This window comes from Plectropomus leopardus, chromosome 12 (genome assembly GCF_026936395.1).
Source record: "Plectropomus leopardus strain MGB_pleo_1.0 chromosome 12, ASM2693639v1, whole genome shotgun sequence".
NCBI lineage: Eukaryota > Metazoa > Chordata > Actinopteri > Perciformes > Serranidae > Plectropomus > Plectropomus leopardus.
In genome coordinates this window covers 17,301,581-17,329,383 of record NC_142187.1, presented here as the reverse complement: position 1 = coordinate 17,329,383, position 27,803 = coordinate 17,301,581, and the positions used below count along the sequence as shown (strand labels likewise).

Below are 27,803 nucleotides of genomic sequence, written 5' to 3'. Positions count from 1 at the left end.
CTTTGCCATAAAATTAAAACTGTATTTCTCCTAAAGAGCTGGAGGCAAAGCACAGCAAATCAAATGCACCTGAAGTTGCAAAAACAAACAAGGACTGGGGAACTGAGAGGAATGAAAGGAGATTTTGGCAGACGAGATTCAGAAGTTGCAGGAGAAAGAAAAGGTGTGCAGTGTCTTATCAATGCTTTAATTAGATTTGTTTGTGAAGCTCCTAAAGCTTCAGTGTGCAGGATTTAGGGGAATCTATTGGCAGAAATACTATTCATAACACAGCTCTCGTTAGTGTACAATCACCTGAGGGTAAAAACTCTTGTGCTTTTGTGACCTTAGAATGAGATGATTATATCTACATAGGGAGCGGGTCCTCCTACACAGAGCCTGCATGTTTTTAGAGTAGCCTACAACGGACAAACCAAACACTGGCTCTAGAACGGGCCACTCGCTTTTTTACAGTCAGGTGAAGGCCCCTGTAGGCTCCTGTACACTCTTGGAGAGGGAAGGGTGAGGGAAGGGGTTTTCAGTTGGTTGTTATTTGCCTTGAACATTTCCCCTGCATCCTTAGGACAATTGCATGCTTTTATTGTGAAAGGAAATGCCACTAGTAGAGCAAACACAAGTCTTTGCAGCAAGATATGGACTTTTTCTGTGCTACTGATGCTGTGATATACCAGTATTGATCAAAACCAAGACATTTTCATGATAATAATACACATACGATAAAATTGATTAAAATAATCCAGTGCCTCTTCAGTCATTTCTGTCTTTCTGTTCTCGCTTTGTCTCCTTCCTCTGACATCATCTGTCTGCCCTTTCTCTATCAATTAAGAATAATTGCTCTTTTTTTATATACTTTTGTACAGTTATGATTACAGACGCTCTCTCTACCTCCTTTCACAATTTTGAGTGCAATTCATATGAGAAAAAAAGAGATACTAAAAAAATATTGTTATTATGACTCTTAATAATCTTGTAGTAAAAATTTGATAGCCATCCCTATTCTGTCCTCCATGCACAGCAGTTCAGTGTTATATACTGCAGGGAGAAGTAAGCAGAGAGAATGGCTGTTAGATGAAGAGCTGAGGATGACAACTTTTTACTGCGGATTGTGGCAACCTGCACATCTCCAACACGCCATCAAGGCAAACAACTTTTTCGCCTTGCTGCCTTATTCTGATGAAAACCAAAGCTAAATGCTTATCTTTATCTTCTTCTCTTTGCCATTCTCAGACAGATAGCACTTCTTGTATAATGACGTAAAACTCTGTCTCCTTTTTGGCCACAAAACAATCCAGCAAATTTGTAGTTAAATCTAACCTGGCGGCACACACCAGGAAAGCAGTATATACTGGTGGAGGCTGCAAATCCTGTTGGCAGCAGTATTATTTGTTTAATATAATTATGCATATGTCTCTAAATGAATGTGGTTAAGATTTATTAATATGTTTGAATCTAATGTAAGGGAGAGGAAAGGACAGAGAGTGATAGCAGAGTGGCGCACTGAGAGAAGAAGGTGCCTGGGCTGTGAGATGGTCTTATGTTTCATAACAGGAGGATTATCTAGTTGACCTTTGAACTTTAAACCTGAGTATTAGTCTCAACGAGAGGCAATTCCCACCAATCTGAGACCACTGTCTACCTGAATTAGTCCAAAACCACACTTGACCCCTGGGGGTCACGCTTAATCCAAGCCGTGCGGGGCCGGATGTGCCTGAGACTGCGTGGAGCGACCCACTTCTGTCACCAGGCAGGGGTGTTCCTCGTGAGGGACACAAAACAGATACGTCTTAATGATGTTTAAAAATGGAGGGGCCCCACAGCATCTTTACTCCCCCAGAGCCCCCCCCCCCCTCAACCTCCTTCCTCTTTCTTCATCTTCCATCTCTGTTTTTCCCTCCCTTCTCCTCCTCTGCGCGCCCCTCCTCACTAAGCCAGAGCTCGTTTCAGAGTTTGGGGGCCAATTATGTCCTCGTAGGTGTACCCATCAGATGATTGCAGAAGGAGGGATATTATGTTAAGCTGGTGAATGGTTGAACTTAAACCATGATCTGACGTCTCTGCTTCACTTCAAAGCAATCAAGTGGGCTCCGTGCTGATTGGCCGAGGTGATTGAGGGTTCAGGGAGGAGGGTTTCGTTCTGAATGTTAATTAGTATTCAGGCTGAACCAACACAGGCAACAGTTTTCACTTCGTGTGTGTGTGTTTACAGAGTAAGAAAGAAAGGGAGCTTAAACACTTGCGTCTATCCAAACATTTTCTCTGTTGTGTTTTCAGTTGATTTTTCTCTCAAGCGGCTGGTGTATCGTTAGCAAATATGGGGGCGAGCAGGTTGTTTTCATGTTCATAAACACACCTGTGCTTTACACCAGGCAAATGTGACAATGAACAGACCCGCCAACTAGGGAAATAAGTCGCTCACCAGGAAGTGGCAGTAATCCAGCCACTCCAAACTCTGCCTACAAAGAAATAAACAAAGACATCATAAAGCCCTCTTTATCCCTCAATGACTATTCCCATAAATGCTTTAATCACCACTCCCTGGGGACTCAGCTTTGTGTGTTTGTGTGTGCGCGCGTGGGTGTGTGCGACCGTCCTGTGATGTCCGACTGGTCTCAGCTCTGCACAGATGGGTCTATTTAGCTGCCAGGCGCGCCTGTAATTTACCAACATTCATTCCTCTCCTCTCTCTCCTTCTCCCTCCTTCTTCTTTTTTGTTCTTTTAATTGAATCGAGTGCTCTCAGTTGTTGTGTGCACAGAATGTCGAACAAGACTCCAGTGATACATCCTTTATATATGTAATCTCCAAACTCTGAACTGGCTGTCAGGGACATTTGTGTCAGATGACTTCAGCAGCTTAAATAATTTTCAGCCTCCTTTTCTTCTTCTCCAGTCTTTCTTTCCGTTCCTGCAGCTGAAGGACTGCTTGGGTCAGGGTCAAGAGAGAGCTGGTTTTCTTCGAGCTCCAATTCATACACAGTAGACGTTTCAGTGGAGGCTGTGGAGGATTAAAAGCATCTGAGTGTGCGAGAGAGAACTGGAGAGTGTGAGTCTATGTGCGTTTTTTTTTATGTGGGTCTGTTTTAGCGCTCAGGACTCTGAGGTGAAATGCGTCAAGCTTTTGCCGGGTTGTTGGGCCGTCATTTCAGATTAACCTCAAGAATTCAACCTTAGCTTGGACTCCACTTGTCTGAAAGTTTCTCTTTGCCTTTTTTGCTGCTTTTTTTGCTTTTTATTGGCCTTCTCTTGTCTTTTCTCTTTTTTTTATTTCTTTAACTTCACCTCTCGGTTCATCTACCGTTCGACTTTGATTTGAATTTAAGAGCACGTTAGGGATGACGGGTAGTTAGCCCCGTGAGTCTTTGTGCAGGCAGGTGTGTATGCACATGTGAGTGTGTGTATCATGCGTGAATCAGCATCTGTGTTCATACGGTTGGACTACTGTAAGGTGATATGTACTCATCACTCTGGAGCTTAGTTTCAGTCTTGAGATGATGACAGGAGCTCAGAACAAAGATGGTGGTCCTCTCATCCCTTACCACAAACTAGGACTCATCCAGCTTGTGTGTGTGTGTGTGTGTTTCTCTGTGTATGTGGGTTTGGAGTGTGTGTGTCCAAGAAAATCCAGTTAGCTTCCCCCTGAATGGATCAGATATCTTAAGACACTGAAACCACATTGGTTTATTTTCATTTTTCTTCATGGAATAGAAATGTTCTCTCTCTTTGTGTGCGACGGTACGTGTGTGTGTGTGTGTCTGTCGGTGTGTGTAGATAGAAATGTTTTCCTGCTCATGCGAGAAGTGTTCTCAATTACTGCCTTAGTCAGAAGTGGAAACAGATGGTAGCAGATGACGGGAGACAAAGTAGCTCTGTCCTACCTACTCCTTCTTGCTTGCTCTTTCTCTCTGTCTCTCTCATGCACACACTCGTACCTCTTAAGAACTAAATCACGCATTCACTCTAGAAAAACATGCTCACTCTATGCACACGTGCAGCAAGGACAAAGACGGTCCTTCAGTCATCTTGACACAGATCATCACTCATATTCACCCAGACATGAAAACAGAACATGCAGGCTTAGAGTCGGTTTGCACCAAAACCACAGTTCATTGAACTTGGGCCCAGTTTCCCCAATAAGCAATCTTTGGACTGAGATCTCCTTTGTCCATTGACTGCCACTGAAATAAGACGATCTCACAGCTGAGTGGTGCTGTTATCGAGCCTGCCCTGTGCTGCCGGACGTCACTCTACCATTTGATCTTTGATTTTGAAATGTATGTTTTAGTGGAAGGGATTTCCCCGTCAGCACTCCTCAAACACTCACCTCTTCTCTTTTGCACTCTCCTTTTTTCCACTCCTCATCCTGCTCAGCCATTTCTCCCCTTTCCACTGTTTCCTTCAACTCTCTTTCCCTTTTAATACTTTTTCTCACATCCCTCTGAGTATTTTGCTGCTTTCTTCACACCAAGGTTTGGTGATTTGTTTGGATATACCATGCAACAGTAGCAATGTGTCCACTGGAGTTTTGGCCATACTGCTGTTCAGGGCTGGCTATGTAGTGATGTTACAACTAACAAATATTTTCATTATCAATCATTATCTGCCCATTATTTTCTTGATTAATCGGTTAATCATTTGCCCAATAAAATATCAGAAAACAGTGAAACAGCCCAAGGTAGCCTCTTCAAGTGTTATATTTTATCCGGTCAACAGTCCAAAATATCCACAGCTATTCAGTTTATATAATGCATGACAAAGAAAGCATCACATTCAAAGAGGCATGAAAATAGGATCTGTTGGGCTTTTTTGCTTAAAAATGATAGTTGTAAATTCAATTTATTGATTTTACGAACCCCTGCACTCCCAAATGCCAACGCTTGGTCAGCGTCAGAGATCGATGCATCTAAAGCTATGAGATGCACAAAGTGGTGGGACATTTTGACACTCAGAGCGAGAAAGCCTGCATGGGATGGTCAGGAGGGGAGGTGAATGAGTCAAACATATTGCGGACTTTTACCCTGGAGACTACTGTTTGTTTCCTGTCAATCAAGATATTTAAAAAACAACATAGTGCTCTAGCATGTGTAGCATACTACACTTGTGATGTACTGTATGTCACATGGCGTATGTGACATGTCATGTAACAAACCCACTTATTTCAAGCGAAACCATGATGTTTTTTTCTAAACCTAACCATATGCTTTTGTTGCCTAAACCTGAGGAAGTAAACCTTAAAAAAAGTTTTACTGACGCTCTAAATTCGTCTATTTTGAAAAAAAAAAACCAAAACTATATGTATTTAACAAGCAAAAACTGTACATTTCCTGTGAAAATAACAGTTTAAGTTGAAAACAATGCATGTAACGAGCAATGCGTGTAAATCAACATGCCCTCCCTGGATTTCCAAAACTGGGGATGGAGTAGTATCTAAAGCATCATAGTCTGATGTCTTGGAGGATTTTGGCAATATCGCACATCCCTACTTCGCATCCTCCTTCTTTTTATCTGATACGTAAAAAGTCCTTCAAGATTTTTTTTGTTAAATAAACACCTTTGTTTGTCATCTAGTAGACCCACTTTGCTTTTGTGTCCTTCTCTTTAAATCTCGTCTTTTTTTTCTCAGTGGGAAGAGATCAGTGTGATGGATGAGAGGAACACCCCAATGAGGACCTATCAGGTGTGTAATGTCATGGAGGCCAACCAGAACAACTGGCTGAGGACGCGTCACATCAGCCGTGAGGGAGCGCAGCGCGTCCACATTGAGATCAAGTTCACCCTGAGGGACTGTAACAGCCTGCCAGGGGTACCCGGGACCTGCAAGGAGGTCTGCATCCCTTTACTCACACACAGACACACTAGACAAGACATTAATTTTTTTTCAAGCTTAATGGTTGCTGGTGTGTAGCAGTGTGCACTCTGAATTGAAAAAATACACATTTCTGCTTTGGGAAATCAATAGCAGAAGGAGAAGTTTGATTTCGAACATGGTGGAGAGAGACACTGTTTGGATTCTGTGGTTTGTCTCAGAAAAATCACTTTTACAAAGCTACAAAATATCCTCTGGGTATACAGTGGTCTTAGCCTTTTGGACAAAACAGAGTTAATGTTCAATCAGTATTTATTAGATCCTTCACTTCTTAAATGTATATCTAGATGCATATTGTATTTTTCATGAAAACAGTTTAATTACAGATTTATGTCCACCCTACAGCTCACACAATCCAGTTGCCAAACACTTAAATTGGCGCATTAACTAATAACACTTGACTTCAGTTAAAGCTGCATGATCTTCAGATTTTATAAGATACAATTAGGCCTATGCTGTACTGTTTGCTTTTGCTGCTTCCTTTTATGGCTGCTGAAAATCTAGACACTCAAGACAGCAAACAAACATCAAAGGAGCTGTACATGACAATTAGATCACATCTATGAATCAAAGTAGACCTGGGATTGTCTACACATGGTTCTCAACATGGAGGTGGTTGTCCTGGTGGCTAGCAGCTAACTATGGTAACAACAGGACATTGTTAACAACAGCAACAGTGCTGACAGAGCTAAAGGTGTTGACCTGGGGGGCAGTGGCATCGTAAGGCCTGGATGTTCAAGGCGTCCATGCCTCAGATGTTTTATAAATTGCCTAAATCTAAATATATAGGCTTAATAGGCTGTATATATTTTTCAAAACAGGAATAGGCCGAATAATGAAATGATAATAATCTGTCAATCCGTTCATGCTTGTTCTTGGAAAATTGTACTTATTACATTCCACCACTGTCAATATAAATACATTCATTTAAACATTTTTTTCAACTCAAGTCAACATTTTTTATTGATAGCTATTTTACTTATCACAATTCATAATTCATCTGAAGAGAAAAAGGGTTTTTAAGTACAAATAAGTTACTAAAGAGCATAAAAATAGAGCTTGTTCATAAAAAAGTGGTAACTGCCTTAACCCCCATATGAACACAGTGCGAAGCAGCTACGATTAGCTAGCCAGTAGGATATACACACACAGGGATTTGCATGCACTAACATCCACGCACAGCCAGACCTTCTACCACAACAAAGAACAGAGAAGCTCGGATTACAACACACAAAAAGGAAGCGTGACATCATTCTCTGCTCAGGACGCCATTATGCCACTATATCTTTATGTAGTAAAAAGTTGTTTGCTGCTGTATAAATGCTCTGAATGTTGTAGACAGCATTTCAAAAGTAAGTGGGAGTAAAGTAGAGCACTAGAAATGTACTTTTTGATTTGAGACAAAGTTAAGCATTTATTGCTTGTAAAAGGCATGAAGCTAGTTACAGAATACTTCTGAAATGAAAAATAAATCACTGAGAGTGAAGGCCTTATGTCCACCCATTTCACAGAATATTGGATAATTTCAGTATCACAGTGTGGCTTCACATATGTTAACATACTTATTAATGAGAGGCCATCAAACGGCAGTATCTTCTGCATTTACGATAATTACTTGGTATGGAATCAATGTTTATTCCGCTCATTGTACTACATGGCAGTGCAGAGCAGCTAAAAGGGGATTCTGAATACTTTTTGTGATTGTATTTTCCAGTCTTTCCATTCAGTACTCACTTGACACTAACGCACAGATGGAAGTTCACTTTGATGGCTGATGAATAGATAAACAGACAAAAGGCGGGAAAAGAATGACATGAGAGAATAGCTGCAGAACGAAACAGACGACGCTCTAGAGACTTCTTTTGTGGTTCCTCGTATATTTTAACTTCATATAATTTTTTTTTACTGTCCCCCGTTCGCTCATATCAGCCTGATATCACTGCTCAGCTGTATTCATTTCTCTCTACTTTGTCTGCCCTCTGCACCCTTTTCACTCTCATTATATCTCTAGAATGAGTAGTGGAGATAATATGAGACAGTACAGAGCTGCACTTTTCATGAAACTGCAGACAGTGTTGCTGACTGGCCATCGAGACAGATGGACTGAGATTTGAAGAGAAGCAGCAGAATAGCTAGAGAGCTATGGGAGCCTTGTTAAAATTTCACATTGGATGGACTCTCTCACTTTCATCTGTCCTGTTTTACTGTGTGTTATTCTGTTTTGTCTGATAAGTTCAATTTCTATAGTCTGAAGGGTGATGGATGTTTGTCTTGCAGACTTTCAACATGTACTACTACGAGTCCAACAATGCCAACCTGTGGTTCATCAAGGAAAGCCAGTATGTCAAGATCGATACTATCGCTGCAGATGAGAGTTTTACACAGGTATGGAAACACACACACATATATAACCTATAGCATACATACACAGAGGCACTTACATGTAGTGTGTAGACCAGTCAACCACAACATTAAAACCACTGACAGGTGAAGCGAATGACATTGATCATCTATTTACAATGCAATGTTCTGCTTGGATAGCTTGGGTCCAAACCAAAGACCGTTTAATGTACTCAACCCATCCAAACACTGTTACAGGCCAATAACCCTCATTGCAACCTAAGTCCCTGATAGCAGTGACTGTCTCAACAAGACAGTGCACCATGCCACACCGCAAAAACTGCTCAAGAATAACCCGAAGAACGTAACAAAGAGCTAAAGGCACAATTCCCAAGATTCCAATTCGAAGGAGTATGCATGGGAGGTACTGGTACCTACGTCCTAGGTCCATGCCTTGACAGGTCAGGTAATCTGTTGAGGCATGGACATAGGACCTCTAGGGTACTAGAACGTCCCATGGATGCACTGTCAGATTGGGATCTGGGAAATTTTGAGGTCAGCTTGACCCCATCAGTTGTTTGTCTTGTTTCTCGGGCCATCCCTGGGCAATGTTTGCGGCATGACATGGTGCACTGTAGGGTTGCAGCAGTATATCAGTTTCAAGGTATTTCACATTTGATAGTTATCATACTATGGTTTTGGAAAAAAAGCAAGTGGATGGAGATCTCACCTTTATTTATATTCAAAAGAGAGACTTTTTATAGATACTTCCATTGAAAGAAAAAAATAAATAAAAGTAAAGAAATGCTCCTCAACCGAAAAATCTGTTATTATTTCTTTAAGAATCATAGTAACTGATAATGAAAATAATTCTGTAACACCATGAAGCTGTCATACTTTCTGAGACAGGTTATCGTACAGTGAAAATCTAATACAGTTGCAACCCTTACACATTGTCCTGTTAGGAGGGCCACTGCCATTGGGGACTGCCGTTGCAATGGGGGGATGTACTTGGTCTGACACAGTGTTTGGGTGGGTGGCATGTGAATTTCAGTACCCAAGGTCTCCAGGCAGAACACTGCATTGTAATGAGATGATGAATGTTATTCGCTTCACCTGTCAGTGGTTTTCATGTTCCGTCTGATCAGTGTATACAACATTTATACATACACTGTTACACACTCGCACATGTTTATTGTGTATACATCTACGACATAAAATAGGGAATTACCAAAAGCATAATTATGCAACAGGATTAGATAAATTAAGATTTCTGAATGACCTTGTAACTGTCACTATAGTGAATGTGACTTGTTTTTTGTGTCTTCATTAAGGATATTATTTTTTGTCCTCCTTCTTTAAAAGCAAAAAAAAAAGTGGTAAAAATGTTCCATTGCAGCTGAATGCTGGTTTAGTCCTAGACTTTGTTTTCTATATTTATTTTGGCATTACTGTCTGTTTGCATGTGTCCATTTGAATCTCTAATAGAAGAGTTGCATTCCAAAATTGTAATATATCCACTTTTTGCCACCGCCTCTTAGAAAATAACTCTGGGTTTGAATATGGGTTATATTTGAACTTGGTTATCTTATCCCATTTGCTGCCAAATTGTCAGGGTTTTGAGGACATAATTATTTTTGCCTTGCAGTCGCTAAGTTTCAGGCAGCAACATTGTACCAAAATAGAATAATACGTTTTTAGACTAAGAAAAAAACTATTGAGTTTGAATGCTCATATTAAAATGAACTGACATTTAAAATGTCCTTCTTCCGCAGGTGGATGTTGGCGACCGCGTGATGAAGCTGAACACGGAGGTGCGTGACATAAGCAATCTGAGTAAAAAGGGTTTCTACCTGGCCTTCCAGGACCTGGGCGCCTGTATTGCTCTGGTCTCGGTCAGGGTCTTCTACAAGAAGTGTCCCCTCACCGTGCTCAACTTGGCCCAATTCCCCGACACAATAACGGGCGGAGACACGGCGCTGGTGGAGGTCCACGGTGTGTGTGTGAATGCCTCTGAGGAGTTTGAGGCTCCAAAGATGTACTGCAGTGCAGACGGAGGCTGGCTGGTTCCCATCGGGAGGTGTGTGTGCAAACCAGGTTTCGAGGAGAACAAAGACGTCTGCCAACGTGAGTGGGGATCCGGGGACGTGTGTGGGATGTATTGTTAGTGTGTAAATGTGGGAATTTGTGTGAGAATAACAAAGACAGAGAAGGACAAATTTAGAGAGCAAGAGGAATGTGCATTGTGCTGCTTTTTTTCTTTAATGCTTGTGTGTTTAAGGAAAGTGACTTTATTATCATACATTTTATACCTGAGAGCGTGTTGTATAGTGTCTGTCTCTGTATACACAAATCTCATAAACATTGGCCTTCTGTAATGAAAGAAACCTGAGTGTCAGAGTATGATGTGAGCTTTCAAAAGCATGCTTTCAAATGAAACTCAGCAATCATATTTATTCCACTCTCTTAGACTTGAATATATGATATGTAAATATGTGTGTGTGCATCTGCTGAAGGAGTGTGTGTGTGTGGAAGCATTTCGGCATGCTATGAATTCTGCTGTGAAATTCAGAATGGAATGACAATGACTGTGTATTTAGGTTACCGATGTGTGTGTGACTTGTGTGGGTGTCATCGCTCCGAGTGACTTTTATACTGCTCCCAACACTGCAAGGACAGTTCTTGCAGAGAAAAGGGTAGGAGTTGCTCTGAGGCATCTTCTCTCTTTTTTTTTATTTTGAGTGTGTGTGTTTGTCAGAGCTGAATATCTCATTTTCCCTGCTGAGTATGGGAGAGTGGTACGAGCGTATGTGAGAAAGTGCTTATTGATGTGTGTTTGTGTCACAGGAGAGGAAAAGGTATGCCTTAGGAAGCAGATTATTGAATCGTAAAACTCCACAGATGGCGTGTGCAGTATGTGTGCATTTGTATGTGTGTGTACATACTGTGTGTGCATGCATTTGAGAGCGCAAGCTGTATTAGACTCACACCATCACCTGTCCCCACGGGCTTACTTCCTCCCCGAAAAGAAAATGGAATCATAGATATTCATCGCTGCAAACTCGGAAATCGGTGCACATAATGCAATTTCAGTTGTTTTGGAGAAGCAGCAGCCAAGACGCCCAGAAAACTTGGCAGTTGGGCCTTAGAGACAAGTGAATAAGAGCGGAAGCTGTTTTTCTTTGCAGCTTGCATACTGGTAATGTGCACAGATTGTGGCAGAACTCTGGCTGCATCTCAATCATGAAAGGCCGGTTGTTGAGCCACATGTCTGTCTTGTAAGAAACGACGCGCTGCGGTTATTTGACAGGTGATCTCACTGACAGGTTTTCAGATGATTTCACTACTTACAGCATGCGGGTCTATGACCCAATCTGAATACACCTCTTGCCCTAACCACTTAGCCCCTATCCCTCCATTTTGCGCTTTCACATCTCGGGGTAGCGTGTCCAGATTATTCTTTGGTTAAAGGAGCAGGGTGACGTTTATCAGAAGTTCATTGCAAACAGAGAATTATAAGAAATCATCAGCAAGATGGCTTCACATGCAATAAGTTAGAACTACAAATGTATTTTCTCTGTCAAATAAGATTTGGAAACTACAATTACCATCGTATTATCTTAGGTTAATGTTGTTTTAATGTATTATGGCTTTTTTCTTAATTACAAGCAAAATGAAAGAAATTGCTAGTATGTTGATGTCTCAGTAGCTAACTAGCTAGCTACTAACTTAACAATGTTATGGCTGATTTGTGCAAGACAGTCCCACATTTTGACATATTTCCATGTGGCATTTAGACCGTTTCATGGAATCTCACGTCTGTAATTTAACTAAAGTCCAACTAAAGTTGCTGCATTTGTTACTCCTACACTAATATTAGTGCAGATTAATAGCACAGGTTGCTACAAAGCACCGTTCGTAGCCTGGTAATGAAGCAGTGTTATGTTTTTTATTTGATGACCTGTTTTAACCAATCGATAGCGTAAAACTTGAGCTGTGAACAAATCGCAAACATTGTGACAATCTCAAAAGGGTGACCGTAGCCCACGCAAGAGAAATCACAGCAGAAGAAGACCTATTCGCATTGTATGGCAACACTCATTATATCTGTTCACATAAATACCAGCATTAACGAGTAGCAATTACTTATCAGGGTTTTAAAATGTTTCCCCATTTCACATGGGGGACGATTTCAACCCCTACCCTTTGTAACACTGTTCAGAAAGGGAAGGTGGCACTGGAAAATGAGGGATAGGAGGTAAATATGAAAATGAATTGGGCCTGTTTCACATTCCCTGTATTGAAACTTTATTTAAAGTCACTCTAATGCAGCAAAGCAAAGTTTGACCTCAGTGATCTCCATGACCTCATCAGTCTGCTCCTGGGGTCTTATCACTCCGGAGAGAGTAAATACAGCAAGGTAAGCACGATTAACAAGCTTGCTTTAACTCAATAACGGCATTGGTGGTGTAGTTGTGTGCTGATGTAATGAGTCCTTGTGACAGTCCGAGGTCAGAGGTCAGTACATATATATGGGTCCTGTGTCTAATAAATTATGGTCACTACAGATGTGGATGCATATGTGTGCATGTGGAGGTAAAACAGGTGTCAGCAACACAGCAGGGAAAGCCAGGTTTTTGTTCATCTCAAGGCATATTTTTGTGGCGAAACAATTATTCTGGAAACAATCAAAAAGCATTTTCCAATAGATTTTAATTCCTTTGTGGAGAATTGAAATCACTGTGCCGCAGGGTTGTCTGTGCCACCTACTCAGTATTAGGAAAAACATTTTTCTGTGGGATCTTGGGAAGGATTTGCATAGCAATGAAATTCCCTCCTCACACAGCAAGAGAATTTGCTGTCCCACGTATGTCAGTCGAACATATCTCATATTTGTGTGCAGCCTGTTAGATAATGCCAAATGAACACCCTGGAAACCAGCTTACTTTTGTCGAAATGACATTGGTGCTGGTACTGTTTTGCCTGCACGTGCCTCGATTCTGATATTATTCCCTCCCCTCGTCAAAATTTCACTTAGCTACCTAATGTAACTGCATCTGTAATCAGTCTGCTTTTAACAAAGACATGGGAGGACACAGAGAAGTACAACAACCCCGGTGCGTTGCGCTTTAATGTGTCCCTGAGAGAACGAGGGCCAGGCTTTTAAAGAGTCCTCTCAGCGCTTGGCGGCAGCTCCAAACAAAAGGTTCCTGCCCTGACACAGTGTGTAGGTCTTCCATAGGGAAAACACACTCGGCTAATGCATTTAAATCACCCTCTCTCATTTTCTGTCACACAAAGAGAGGAAAGGGTGAGGTGGGGGAGAGCTGGGGAGAGGACTGGAGGGGCATTTGTAATTACCACCATCATGCAGGTGAACAAGCCTTTTAATGGATGCCTTGAATTCCCTTTTTTCTTGTTCTTTTTGTGTCTTTTCTTCCTTTTTTCACCATTTAGCTGCTGTCATTGTTTTCTTGTTCTAATGTTCTGTGTGAATCTTCTCGTAGTGTTTTAGCCTCTCCTCTTTTTGTCTCTGTCACACTCATTCTCTCCCTTTGGCTCCCATTCTCTCTCTGTCTCTCTCTCTGCGTCCCTGTCTCTCTCTCTTGGTGTGAGGCGCTAATGGAATCATTACTAGCCTCTCTGTGTTAGACAAACACCAGACACCTCCAATTACAGACCTTTTTTTCTCAATCTCTGGCTCTCTCCCTTCCTCTCTGCTATTTTCTACCCTTGCTCTGATGTCTGCTTCTATAATGGGACCTCTCTCCCTATACAACCCCCCCCATTTTGGTCCTCACCCATCCTTTCTGATACTGTCTTCCTTCTTCACCTCACCATTTTTCTCTCTGTCTCCCTCCTCCTCCTCTATGCAGCCCTCATCTCCTCTGTCTGCGCTCGTTAAACATTTATAGATCACGGGTTCATCTTTCTCTTTTTCTATTTTCCCACCCCATGCTTGCTTCTTGTTCCCTACAGTGAAGCGCAAAGTGTGTTTAAATATGTGTGTATGTTTTGATGCTGTCAATGTCGGACACTGGATTCGATTAAATCTTGTTTTATGACAAGAAGGGATGCTGCTCACACAGAAAGAGGGCCACTATTCTACCAGTACAAACAGAAGAAGATAGTAACAGAGGAATTGATGTGGTCTAAATTTTGCAACACAAGCACCAACAAGCCACCAAATTGTGGTGGAAGCTACCATGCATCTTGACAGTGATTTCATAATAAGTCATTTTAACCACTGCAGGGTTTCCCACACATTCACTTGTGTGTGGTGACCCACCAGGAATAAAACATCTGCTGCCATGTTGTACTAAAGCTTACGCCGCATTTGAAAATTCCGACCGTCTACAGGTCTTTAAACGCACCACAGACGTGTCGATCGGCTCAGAGCAGACGTCGGCTGAACATTCCCTGCAGTGTGTGCGTCCATAGAGCCGTGAGTTATGTTGTTTGACATGTTGTACATGTGGTACACTGTTAATTCTGTTTATCTTTGAGTCAATTGATGACTTAGCAATAGTTTGTCATCTGATTTGGTAATATGAACAGTTAGCCGCTAATGAGTGGAGTTGGATATGAGCTAACTGCTAACTAGCAATAGCCTGAGAGGTGTATTTGCTGTTTGCTAGTCCCTGTTGTTTATACATTGCATACTGCATGCTATGATCAGTGGCACCATCTCTTCTGCTTATGTTGCATATCTAAGTGATCATTCTGTGTTAATTGTTCAATCCTGACTTTGAGTTTATAACTCATTTGAAGCTGTAATTTCCGTTGTTATCTTGTTAGAGATACACATCCCAGCTCAGTATATTTTTATGTTTAATTGGTGATTTATTTTCTAATCAGCCTGTATTGTTGTGTTTATATTGCAGTAACCACACACATGCGCACGGATTTCATAAAGAGCTGAAACTTTATTCCTGGACTCTGTTTTCCTTCTGCACTTACCTGCACATTAACAAGTGTCCTGACCGACACTCTGAAGTGATTGCTGCCACCCAATATCCCCATACAATCTCATACAATGTAGTGATTTTATAGTTTTGGAGGTGGACTTTCTATGGGAGTGTTTTTCAGAATATATATATACTGTTTGGTTATGCATTTCACCACCACACTCTTGGAGCACAGAGTGTACTCTGGGCGCAGACAGAGCAGCAGAATGTAAGATGCAATGAAAGTCAAACCGTTCATTGCGCTGGGTCTAAAGTTTGCTTTCACTCGCCTCTGCAGCAGCTGCTCCCCCATATCCATCGATCTGCTGTGATCAGATCAACTGATCAATTATCAACCCCAAAAATCAAACTCCACAAACTGCTGCTGCGGGAAAAAATATCTTATAAAGATTTCTACCCGCACTGCATTTATGGACCTGCTAAAAAGTTCGAATTTAATTAGGGAAAACGGAATACCCTGCTGTTATCAGCTACTGCCTCAGATAGATTTTAATTCTTTGGGAAACACTGTGTAACGTGATTACGTGAAAACACCTTGCTAGTGACAAACTTTACAATGACACAAGTCAGTATAGTCAAGGTCAGACATTTAAGGTGGTATAAACAGAAGAAAAACACATTTTTGAGTGGAAGGGGACATTATAATAAAAGATTTGTAATATTTCTTTTGTGTTGTTTCATTCACCTGTAAACATCTGTGTACTGCACTACACACACTGCTACTCCAGCTGTGGCTTTGCTGCTAAATCCCACAAAATCACGCTCATCTGCTTTGTCACCACTGGAGTTACATAACCTCTCTCTATCTCTCACTCTTATTCAAACACATACTCTCTCTCTCTCTCCATGCCTCACTGTCACATACATTTGCTCACCCTCGTCAGCTCTCCTCCATCTCTTTCCACCCCATGCAGAGGCCTCTGTCAGGGCAGCCAAAGCCCCCCCGCCTGGTTCGCTCTCTTGCTTTCTTTTCTCTCTGTGTCTTTGTCTCTTGTGCATTCTGTTTCTGTTCTCCCTCTCTGTTTCTGTCTGCCACTGTTTCCTCTGCAACCCCCCCCCCACACCCTCCATTTCCACCTCACACTGCCTTGCCCTCTCCTGCTGTCTCTCTGTCTCACAGCTGGTAGGGAATGTAGTGAATTCTCCTCTCAAACCTCTCCTGCTTTAAGCCCTAGAGGTACATGCTGAAGGGCAGCAGGGTGTATGTGTGTAGCTGAGACTAGCTGTGTGTGTGTGTGTCTCCTGTCCTTCTCTGTGTGTCTGACAGCACCAATTACTGCCTCAGATGCCTGAGAGATGGAGGAGACAGAGTGGAGAAGGACAGACACCTGTCACCTAGACACAAGTTCTCTTGCTCTCATCGGGCAAAAGTAATATAGGTCAGCACGACATGTCTCTCTGTCTGTCGGCTATACCTAATAGTCTCTTTCTTCCCTTCTCTTCTTATTCATTTGTCTGTTTGATGCTGCCAACATGAAGCAAGAACTTAGTTTGCAAGAGGAACTTTTCAAAGTCACACCACACTTGTTAGACTGTTTTCACTTAGCTCTCCCGCTGTTCTTTTCACTTCTCGAATTAGACCGAAACCAAAGTGAAAATTCACAGAAGAACGAGTCCAATGAGTCGTGTTCATTTGGAACGCTGTTGGTGCAGACACAATGGGTTGCTGGACTGCTACTTGACTTGAAATAATATTTTAAGGACATGTAATACACTTATCTTCTCTTTCTTAGAGCTAGAAAAGAAGACTGATATCAATCCGATGGCTGAGTGTTAAAGGAATAGTTCAAATATTGAGGAATATGCTTCATTAAAGCCATTTTTGTGTTAGTTTTAAAGTATATTTTCACAATTTGCCACAGTATTTCAATAAATTCAACTTTCCTCTTTATGGCTCAGCGTCTGCAATATCTAAGGAACGCCTTGAAGAAATTTCTTCAAATTTGGCACAGAAGTCCACTTGGACTCAAGAATGCACTGATCTTTGGATGTCAAAGGTCGCTGTGACCTCATAAAACATGTTTTTGGCCATGGCCTTATTAATTATAACAAAACTTCACACAAATGTCTAAAAGGATTTAATGATGGAGTGATGACATTTTATATCCAAAATTTCAAAGGTCAACTTCACTATGACATCATAATATTCTCCAAAAACACTCTTCTGGCCATTAATCATCACCATAATTCAGGAGCAGAAGGGGAGACATTGGTCGGATACTGAATTGGTGACACTTATTTTCGGTGTCCACCTTGAAACTGTGCTGCCACGTTGAAGATGTCTGTGAAGCATCTATGTTTTAGAATTTGTAGCATCTTGCAGCAACATCCTTATTAGAGGCACTGTCTACTGTCATAACTACATATGAGTCTGGACATACATGAATGTAAACCGCAACTTGACTGGTTTGTGGAGGCATACAGCCACTATTTGGTAATTCTAGTTAACAATTCTATTTTGTGTGTTTTTTTATCTGTATCTATTATAGTTATTTAGATGATGAAAATGATCACCTGCTACAAAAAGACCAGAGGAGGAGAGTTTACATTTATTGTAGGGAATGTGCGCAGAATGGGGCATTGATCTTTGACCTCAGGAGTGTTGCCAGGTTTATACTTTAAACATTAAAATAAATCAGCCCAATGAGTGAAACAGTTAATGTAACTGTTTCTTTGTCATTGTTGTTTAAAAGTTTAAATGTTGCTCAATAGAAGAAGCCACCACATCCTTATTTGCTGTCTTGCCAAGAGTTAGATGATGAGATTAATACCTCTCATATCTGTGTGGTAGATATAAAGCTAATGCCCACAGTTGGTTAGGTTAGCTTAGTCCAAAGACTAGAAACATGGGGAAAGAGTCTGGTTGTGTCCAAAGGTGACAGAATTAGTTTATCAGCACCTCTCTCATTCACAAATTAACACATATCTTGTAATCTATGCAGAAATCATGTATAAAACAACATGTTGCAGTGTTTTGGAGATTTATGTGCTAGAATATTTCTTGGCCAGGCGCAGTAATTTCTTTGTCATCACAGTTAATTTGGCAGGTTTGGTCTCATTGTTCCTGTATAGAGATCAAAACCCAAATCTGTGCCCACCAACTGTATCTGACACCTTCCAGCAAGAGACGCTACACAGAAGTGTCAGGTCGACAACTTTTTTGCTAAAACAAAAAAGCTCCATTGTTGAACTATTCTTTTATGGCATTGCCATGTACACACCAAAAGCCAGAAAAAACATCACTGCTTTAAGCTCCTTACGCATTCAGAACCCCCATTTGACCACAGCTATGAGATCATAACTTTTGGGAGGAATAACTAAGTCCTGTTCAATGTCATTTTCAAGAGAAAAAAACTGTATATTGCTCAACCTGTGAAGGCGGATTCGACTTTCTGTCTGCCGAGTGACGAGCAGCGATCAAAGGCCTGCTGCTCAGCCTCTCAGTCGATCAGACCTGGCTCCAACAGTGGTGCAGCAGGACAGATTTACAGTAAAAACCTTTGTTTGTTCTCTTGCATTCGGTACAGATAACTGAAAGTTATATGATACATGTGCTATAAGGGCTCCATCAAGATATGCAGTCAGATGCATATAATGAAAGGACTACTCTCACAAACACACACACACACACACAATAGACTTTAACATTTTATATCTCATAAGAGGATTGCAGCCTGTGTTCATCATAAAAGGTTTGAGCCGGGAACAGATGTAGGAAAAGGCTAATCTTCACACCTGTGAAAGAGATTGGGCTCACTTACGAAGGGCTGCGTGTGTGTGTGTGTGTGTGTGTGTGTGTGTGTTGAAAGCTCAGAAAAGAACCTGCCTTTCTTTATTGCCCCTCCAACACAGAGCTTGATCTCTGCCTCTATCCTTACAGCAGAAGTGTGTGTGAATATGTGTGTGAGATGTGGACAGTCGAGGGTAAAGTGAGCATTTTTATGTTGATCACATACAGACTTTTGAAGGTCAGGCGCTGCGCGTAGTATGTTTGTGCGCACACACACACACACACACACACACACACACACACACACACACACACACACACACACACACACACACACACACACACACACATTTTCTTTGCTCTTCTCTTGGTGGCAGCTCAGGGAGCCTGAGAGCAAGGTGTGGGTAGACATGGAGTGGGCGGCTAACAGGAGGATTTAGACAGCAAGTCGAGAGATTTTTTGTGTGTGTATACAGTCCAAGCAATGTGCGTACATTTGTGTACAGATTTTGTGTGTGTGCACTGCTGCAGGCATTAGGGCATTAAGCTGTTGAAGTGTCAGGCAGCAGTGTGTTATTACTGGCCAGATGTTCTTAAAGGACAAACGTATATAAGGGCCGAGTAAAGGCCGGTCATCGGTCCTTTTACATGTCTGTGTTTCTTTGTTTGTCCGTGTGGCTTTACTTTTCATTTATTTAGATAAGGAAAGCCACCTTTTACTCCATTCCGCCTTTATCTCTTTTCTCCCACGTGTCCCTCCTAAAACTCCTTCCCCCTCTCTCTCTGTCTCATCTCCTCTCTTTTGTGTTTGACTAAATGACACACAAAATCACAAAGGCTTAGGCGCTCACTATATCCTCCACACACCATAGACCCCGTCTACATACCCACACAGCACTGACCCAGATAATGTCTATTCACACAGTCTCCCCTGCCCCCCACCAGCCAGCATGGCTTCTCTTTTGCCGTGGCGGATCACTCGCCAGACATAAGCTGAGTTGCCAAAAGCCACCTTAGCACCAAGACCCGTTTGTACGACTCAAGTGTCAGCCATGAACAAACCCGAGGACATCAAGGTGGCTTTTGGGAGACGGGACCTCGTATAGCTCAAGCTGAGTCTGGTGCAGTGGGTTGAGCCGTGTGAGCAAACCCTTGGAGAAAAGAAGGAAAAGCAGGCCAAGGACTGAGAAACTGTTAATGCATGTTTCAGCTTCACGTCCTTATATAGCACTATTCCCCACAGACGGAGGCAGAGAGAGGGAGGATAGAGGTGTAGAGGGGAGCGTGTCTCCTTTGGGTACAGTTGCTATTAATTGGAAGTGTTCCATAAGCTGTTGAGTTCCAGTTAGGGATAAACATGTGTGCACTCATGGGAAAGTTCATCATTTTCACATTTCTATAGTGTTGAATCAGTGTTGAGTTTGTTCCACTTATGATCTAAAGGCTTCGAGAGATGTGTGTCATGAGAGAAAGCAGAGGAGGCATGCAGGCAGCCAGCGGGTCTGCTGAACAGGAAACACAGGAACAGGAAGACAGCCATTGACCCCTTCCCCTGTCGTCCCCTCCCTCTCCCCCTTTTTCTCTCTTTCGAGTCTATGGATGGCTTCCAGATGTACGATCAGCCCGTCAGACTGATTGGAGCGGCGTTGCTCAGGCGTTATTGCTCAGCTCCGAACATGACGTACAGATGTAGCCACGGTCGAAGTCCAATTTGTCGCTGCTTTCGTATGCAGTACAGCTGCACTATTGTTCTGCAGCCAAGAGGAACCATTCAGAAAATTCAAATAGGCTTTTCAGCCAGAGTCGCCCAGAACAAAGAACGGTTTACACAGGACCTGATGAGAGATATGACAGATTAGGTTTTATTTTTCAAATGCAGATGTTTAAGCCAGCTGCTGCATTATCACAGGTGGCTTGAATCGACAACGTGTATAGGAAACTAAATACACCTGCAAGCTAGGCATGTTTACGGGTGATGATTTGTTAACACGGACTTCTAATAGCTAATTTGACATACTTTTAATGGTTACAATTTGCCTAAATGTAATGCAGCTGTCTCAATTGTCTCAGAGGGGGCCACAGTGGCAGACTTTGAAAACTCAGATTTTAAAACAATACTTTTTTGAAAACTCAAAAAAGTAGTTGATTTTGCTATTTCTACCCTTGGATGTAAACAAAGATGGTGCTTAACAGTTCACAAAAGTGGTTCTTAGGCTCATAATCACAAGGGCACTTGTTTTAGTGCTATATGGCTCCCATCTTTAAAAAGCACTATACAGAGCCTTTGTCAAATAGTGCAAATTGACCTTTTTTAAAGTGTGGGTGTCCCTTTCACTGTCATTCTATGCCCCCTCTTTAAATTAATATGTTTTTTTGCTGGCCTGTGAACGCAGCGCAGGCAGAGCTCTTCATGAGATCTTCCTTGAGCAGCAGGTTGTGGAGTTTGAGTCATGGCTGGATAAGTGATCTTTCAATTTGGTCAGAGCTGATCAGATCAGATCAATAACTGAGTGCAGCAGCTGCTGCAAGGGAATGAAAGCAAAGTTTCAGACCCAGCACAATGTACAGTTATGTTTCACTTTAACGGTACCTGGCATTCTGTTACTCCATCTGTTTTGTATACATTCTGCGCTACAAGAGGAGCAATACATAGCTGGACTGTATTTATATTTCAGTAGTGGTCCTGATAATCAGTCCAGTTTAAAAAATATTAAATAAATTTGTGGCAGCAGATGTTTTGATCTTCGCTGACCGCCACAAAAAAATGAATGTGTGGGAAACCCTGCGATGCATGGTAGCTTGCGGAAGGCCGCTGCTTGATGCGTTTTGGCAGTTTACTGGGGAAAGAGCCAGTAGAGAAGCTTTAAGGATCTCACAGGGGCTTGAAAGTTCTTTATGTGGCAGCCGGTTATGTAGCACCTCAGAACAGCTAAGAATCCAATATTTTTCTGGGTTATAATGCTTTATCAGCAAATAACAAAAGGATAGCCTCTTGTAAATTGTAACACACAACAACAACAATTACAACAACATACAACAATTACAATAATGTGCAAACTTTAGGAAATAAACTCATATTCGAACATCTAAAGCAAACACAGAACCTTAGTCCTCATACTTGATTGAAGCTGAGAATAAATGAGCTCAAAAATTGCAGCACAAATCATAAAGTTTATGTTCCATAGTGACTTGCCAACATGATTCATACAGCGCTGTGTTGAAAGGGCGTCATCGAGGTCTGTGTGTCATTATACATTTCAAGGCTGCTTCATAAACCAGATCTGACTATGGACGTACTTGTTTTGGCGATATTTATATTCTGAAGTGTGCAGATTTTATTATGGTGAGTACAAAAGCGACACGCGGCAGCAATTTTCCCAAGAGGGGACTCTTTTGTATGTGACACCCTTGACTTCCTGCATGACGCTGGATTGGCCCCGTGGTGTCAAGGAGGTGTGTAAGGGGGAGGAAGTGTTATTTATGGAATACTTCATTCGTAACAAGGTTATGGCGGGAGGTGGAAGATGGCACTTGGGGACACACTCATACAAACATACATTCATTCACAGAGATGTATATTTAGCACACTCACAAGCCAGCGAGGCAGTGAGCTAATGTATTCTCTTCCAGGGCATTTATGTGCTTTGTGTTTTTTTTTTATATATATATATAAAACACTGAGTATGAAGTCTATGTGATCTTGTCCTGGGAATAACACTGAGAACAGATTTTTCTGCTTTTGACACTTTGCTGCAACTTTGACTGACAAAGTCAAACAGTGCCCACCCACAGATTAAAGACAGCTAGAATATGGCCTCTCACTTGACAGGTACATCTGTGTGTGTGTGTATGTGTGTGTGTGTGTGTGTGTGTGTGTGTGTGACTGACAGAGGAAAAATGCACGGGGCTCTCCTTTCTGCCTCCGCCTGAGAGAATGAATTATTGAGAGTGATGAACTGAAAATAACGTGGGTGAGGAGGTGCACAGCTCCTCCTACACACACTCTGCCTGTCACGGGGCCGGCCGATTTGGGCACGTTTACTGCTGTGGTATGTGTATGTGTATGTGTGTGTGTGTATCACAGGAGATAAGATGTGTGTTTGTGTGTTTATAGTGTGTTAAAGCTCTGCAGGTTGGGTTTTAATGGAAGATGTTTAAGCTACATGTGCGCCTGGGGAGAGAGAACGTGTGCAGTCATAGTGAAGGTTTGAATCTTGTGCGCAGACTTAAAGGGCCAGTGTGTAGGATTTAGGGAGATATAGTGGCAGAAACTGAATATTATAAGTATGTTTTTTTATGTAAAAGCAGCAAATATGAATTGTTTTGTTTCCATTACCTTAGAGTAAGTCAATTCTATCTACATTAGGAGCAGGCCCTCGTCTACAGAGATGTTGCACCGCTATGTTTCTACAGTAGCCCAGAGCAGTTAAACCAAAATCTGACTCAAGATAGGCACAAGATTTGCATCTTTGCATCTACTACCATACTTCACAGCCCCTCCAAGTGTCAGAAAAACACTGATGTGAAATAGCTTTATTCAGTGTTTTTACCGATTTAAATCACTGGGTCCAAGGAGACCTCTCCGGATAATTCAACTCCTGCTAAAAACCTCCAAATGTCTGGACTGGAAATAAGGTGAGCACTCAGAGGAAAGGTAAAATCAAAGTAAAATCTCTTCTTTGTCCATAATTGAACTCTGTTTAACATCAATGAGATTTTCACCATTTTCTCAAATTCAGCCGCTGAGGAATAGCCTTCTTCTCGTCTCTGACTGATTCCAGTTCAGGATCTTAAGATGTTTTTTTTTCTCTCTTTCACTACAGTAGTTGTTACTTGTGAAAGAATCAGCTCTTGAGATAACAGTAAGATCCTGAAGGAAACTTGATTGGCGTTTTGGTGCAGAAGAGACCTCTGTGGATAATGTGCTCCCATAATTTAAGAAGAAAAAGAAAACTAATGAACAATGATCACTGAAGGAATCCTACCCGGGAGAAGTTTCAGATGGTTGCAATCTGCAATCCTCACCACTCGACACCACTAAATCTGACAAAAACTTACACACTGTTCCTGTAAGCTGTGTGTGTGTGTGTGTGTGTGTGTGTGTGTTTGTGTTTTATACTAGTATGCCGGGCTGTTTTGAAAAGGAAAAGGTGAATCTTTGTGTTCCTCTGGCCTTTTATCTTGATACCAAAACAGACAAACAGACAGAATAACTTATTCAGGCTGTGAAGCAAACTCCCAACAGACTCCTTCTATAGACCTGTCATGCTCTCTCTCTTCTTCTTCTTTCTTTGTCTTTCTGTCCCTCGTCCATGACCCCATTCACACAGAAACACACACGCACCTGGTATCTATTTAATCTGTTTTTACACTGCTGGATAATCACCCTGGCTCAAAATTAGTGAGCCATCAGCTTGGGTTACCACTAGCAAAGTGTGTGAGTGTATGTCGATGTGTGTTTGCTTTAATTGCACTGAAATTGAGCTCGCTCTCTTTTCCTCAAATTTTTGAGGGGTCTGTAGGTGTGTGTGTGTGTGTGTGTGTGTGTGTGTGTGTGTGTGTGTGTGTGTGTGTGTGTGTGTGTGTGTGTGTGTGTGTGCCTGTCAGTGAGAGCGTAAATATTTGTGCAGGAGCTCTGGAGAAGGTCAGGGTCAACGTATGACAGACAGCCCACTGGGAAATAAGACACACATACAACGGCAGAATACACATGCACACACTCAAATAGAGAGAATAAAGTAGAGATGGCCAGCAAGGAAGACAGACAGAGAGGACAGAGACAGAAAAATAGAAATAGACAGACAAGAGGGCAAACAAGGAGATAGAAGGAGGGAGAGAAAAACAGAGAGAGACACAGAGAAAGACAGTGATGGACAGAATGAGGAAGAGGGAGAGCTTCATCCCGTAGTTCCCCTTGGCCGCTCTCAGTAATTGGCTGGTATCCAGAGGACAGAGAGTAGATCAGACAGAAGCCTGAGTGTACTCATGTGCTTCATGTACTGGACATCACGAACCATTTCATATCCGGTTTGACCGTCCGTGCGTGCGTGTGTGTGTGTGTGTGTGTGTGTGTGTGTGTGTGTGTGTGCGCGCGTGTGCGTGCGAGTGTGGTTGTGTGAGAGTCAGAAAAGTCATAAGTTGCTGTAAACACACTAAGGGTCTGTCCTGAGGCGTCAATCATGAAGTGCTATGTCTACCAGCTGGGCATAGCTCATATCTCTCGTCCACTCTGAGACCATGTGACCCTGCCTCGTTTTTCCACAATAAAAGTCTTGGAGGCAAAATTAATTGATGACAATATTTGCTTGAGGATTAAATCACAGTTTCTGAGGCACTGCCCCATTTGTAGTCTCTTGTAGTGATGACTGGTAGTTTGTTAAGCTGGGATAAAAAAAAAAAAAACGTTAATACCGCGGTGTGGTCAATTTTAACAATTTATGTTATACATATTGATTCTGAATATTGAAACATTTAATTCTTATTTTCCGCAGTACTGATAAACCAAGACCAGCTGCACTTTTTTGCTCTTGCAATTAACGTAAGTCTGCTCTTCTCTGCTTCTAACCAAGAAAACACAAGTCGTCGTCGTCGTCGTCATCATGTTGTAGCCATGCCATATTTATCTTTTATTAAAAACATTACATTATATGCCTTAAATGTCATTTTTCCATGACAAACACTGAAAGACTATCACACATTTTATTTATACATGTTTGTGATGCCATTTACTTTAATGATGCAGTTAAGCCTGCAAATGACTCCTTTTAGCAGGCATCATTATGTCCCATAAAGGGTTAAATTGATATACCGGTTTAAAAGTATCACACCGTGTATATTCGCTTATACGATATTGAAAAAAAAAATGAAACTAGAGGGTAAATCTCTCCTGTATTTTAGACTTTTTACACGCTTCAATTTTAAAAAATGGTTTCAAGCCTTAATTATAACAAAGTCTTCTATTTTCATTCCTTTAAGGGTCATTCTGACTGATAATAAAAGAAATTATGTAATATGGTGAAACTTGAATATTTTCTGAGATGGTTATTGTACCCTGAAAATCTTATACTGCTGCAGCCCTAGTCCCATAGCTTCATAACCTTTTTCAGAGCCTTTTCCATCCGTAATACAATTAAGACAGTGAAATATTAAATCTCTAAATTTCTGGCCTAAAACACAGTCAAACAAAACAATAGTTAATGTCAAGTCGTGAAGTTTGTTAAGATGGGTTTACCAAAATTCAGTAGTAGATACCCTTATAAACGTATTGCCATGCAAACCTGTAGAGCTTCACAAACATGAGAAGTAACACTGTGATGCTGAAAGTTTGACAGTTTATACTTAACATGATGTGATGTCTGGGTTAAACTCGACCAGGAGTTGTTCGAAGTAACTGTTTTCTGAACATTTTCAGTATTTTTCACTTGATATTTTTTCCCAAAACAATAGCATAGGACATCAGCATGACTATCATTATTATGACAATCATATCCAGCACATAATAATTTGCATCTTTTTTATTAAGCTCTTGAACGTTACTCGTCTGCCTGGCAACACTTCTTTCTTACTTACTTACTTTCGTTCTTACTTTCTCAGAGCTCTCATTTACGCACTGCTAAATTAATGATTTCTCATAGTACTGCTCAAAACAATCCATGTTTAGATGCATATGTTTGAGTATTTTTGCAGTGTTTTTGTGAGCTGTTGCAAGTAACTACTGGTGGAGGTCAGATGGTTTTAGCATCTCTGTGAACCTGTGAGTTACTGTGTATGACTATAATGGCTGTATATGACTGCAGTGGTAATGGTATGTCTTATTAAAAACTGTCCACAATAAAAACAAAACACAAAGGCAATGAAATGTTGCAATGCAGTCAAGCATTGTTGTTCATACAGAGCAAACAATATGAGGTCATTAAAGTTTAATAAGTAGATATTATGATGATAATCCTTCAGATTGGCAAGAAAGAAATAAACATCAAGTGAGGAGATGTAATGTCAAAACAGGCTTGCTCAGGAATAGTGTGTGTTTGTGTGTGTGTGTGTGTGTGTGTGTGTGTGTGTGTGTGTTTCAACGGATTAGTAGTTTTGGTGAATATTATGACGTTAAACATTGTTATGAACTGTTTAGGGATTAGAAGATCACAGCAGGGGTCTGAACTCTAATGCTGACATCTTTATGCCACACAAACCTCATGACTGCACACACACACACACACACACACACACACACACACACACATTACTTCCACTTATCAACAAGGAAAATTGCTGACTGCACGAGCGAGCACACACAGTTAATGAAGTCACGTTTTGCTTTGCCCCTGCAGCTCTTTAAAGAAGTACCATTAAGCGTAATGATATCTTCACATGTGTATGTTTTTTCACATAAAAGTTATTTTTCAACTTTTGTTAAAGTTTGTTTAGCATGAAAACGTGTACATGGGACCGAAAGCATGTTTCACAAGAAAGTACACATAAGCACAAAACACACACAAACATACACACACACATATACAGATGCGACCCCGGTGGCCGTAAAGGACGTCAGATTCAATCTCGTCAGATTTCTCCACTGACGCTTGATGTATCAATTTTTAAGTAGCTGGCCTGAACTAACGCCTGGGTTGCCTACACACACACACACACACACACACACACTCGCACACTCGCACACACTTGCACACAGGCTGCTCTGTGTTCCCGGAGCTGTGGCACTCGAGGGGTACTAGAAGGGTTCCATCTTGAAAGCCTGTTGCCATGGTGACCATTATGGAGCTCATCTCCCGTGGGCCAACGAGCTTTACACTGGCCCACGGGAGATGAACCACCGACTATGAATCCCTCTCCAAAGAACACACACACTCACTATACCCCCTGGTTTTCTCCTCTGTCTGCCCTTTATGG

General features: G+C 41.6%; 1 protein-coding gene across 2 annotated transcripts in view; it reads left to right on the top strand.

Moving 5' to 3' along the window:
* LOC121952031 (ephrin type-A receptor 3) overlaps positions 1-27,803 on the top strand; it is a 111,754-nt gene that overhangs the window by 22,349 nt on the left and 61,602 nt on the right. For both annotated transcript variants that reach the window (XM_042498542.2, XM_042498541.2), the window contains exons 3-5: positions 5,619-5,819; positions 8,139-8,246; positions 9,977-10,328. In XM_042498542.2, the coding sequence (XP_042354476.1) occupies positions 5,619-5,819; positions 8,139-8,246; positions 9,977-10,328 (661 nt within the window). The remainder of the gene's footprint in view (positions 1-5,618; positions 5,820-8,138; positions 8,247-9,976; positions 10,329-27,803) is intronic.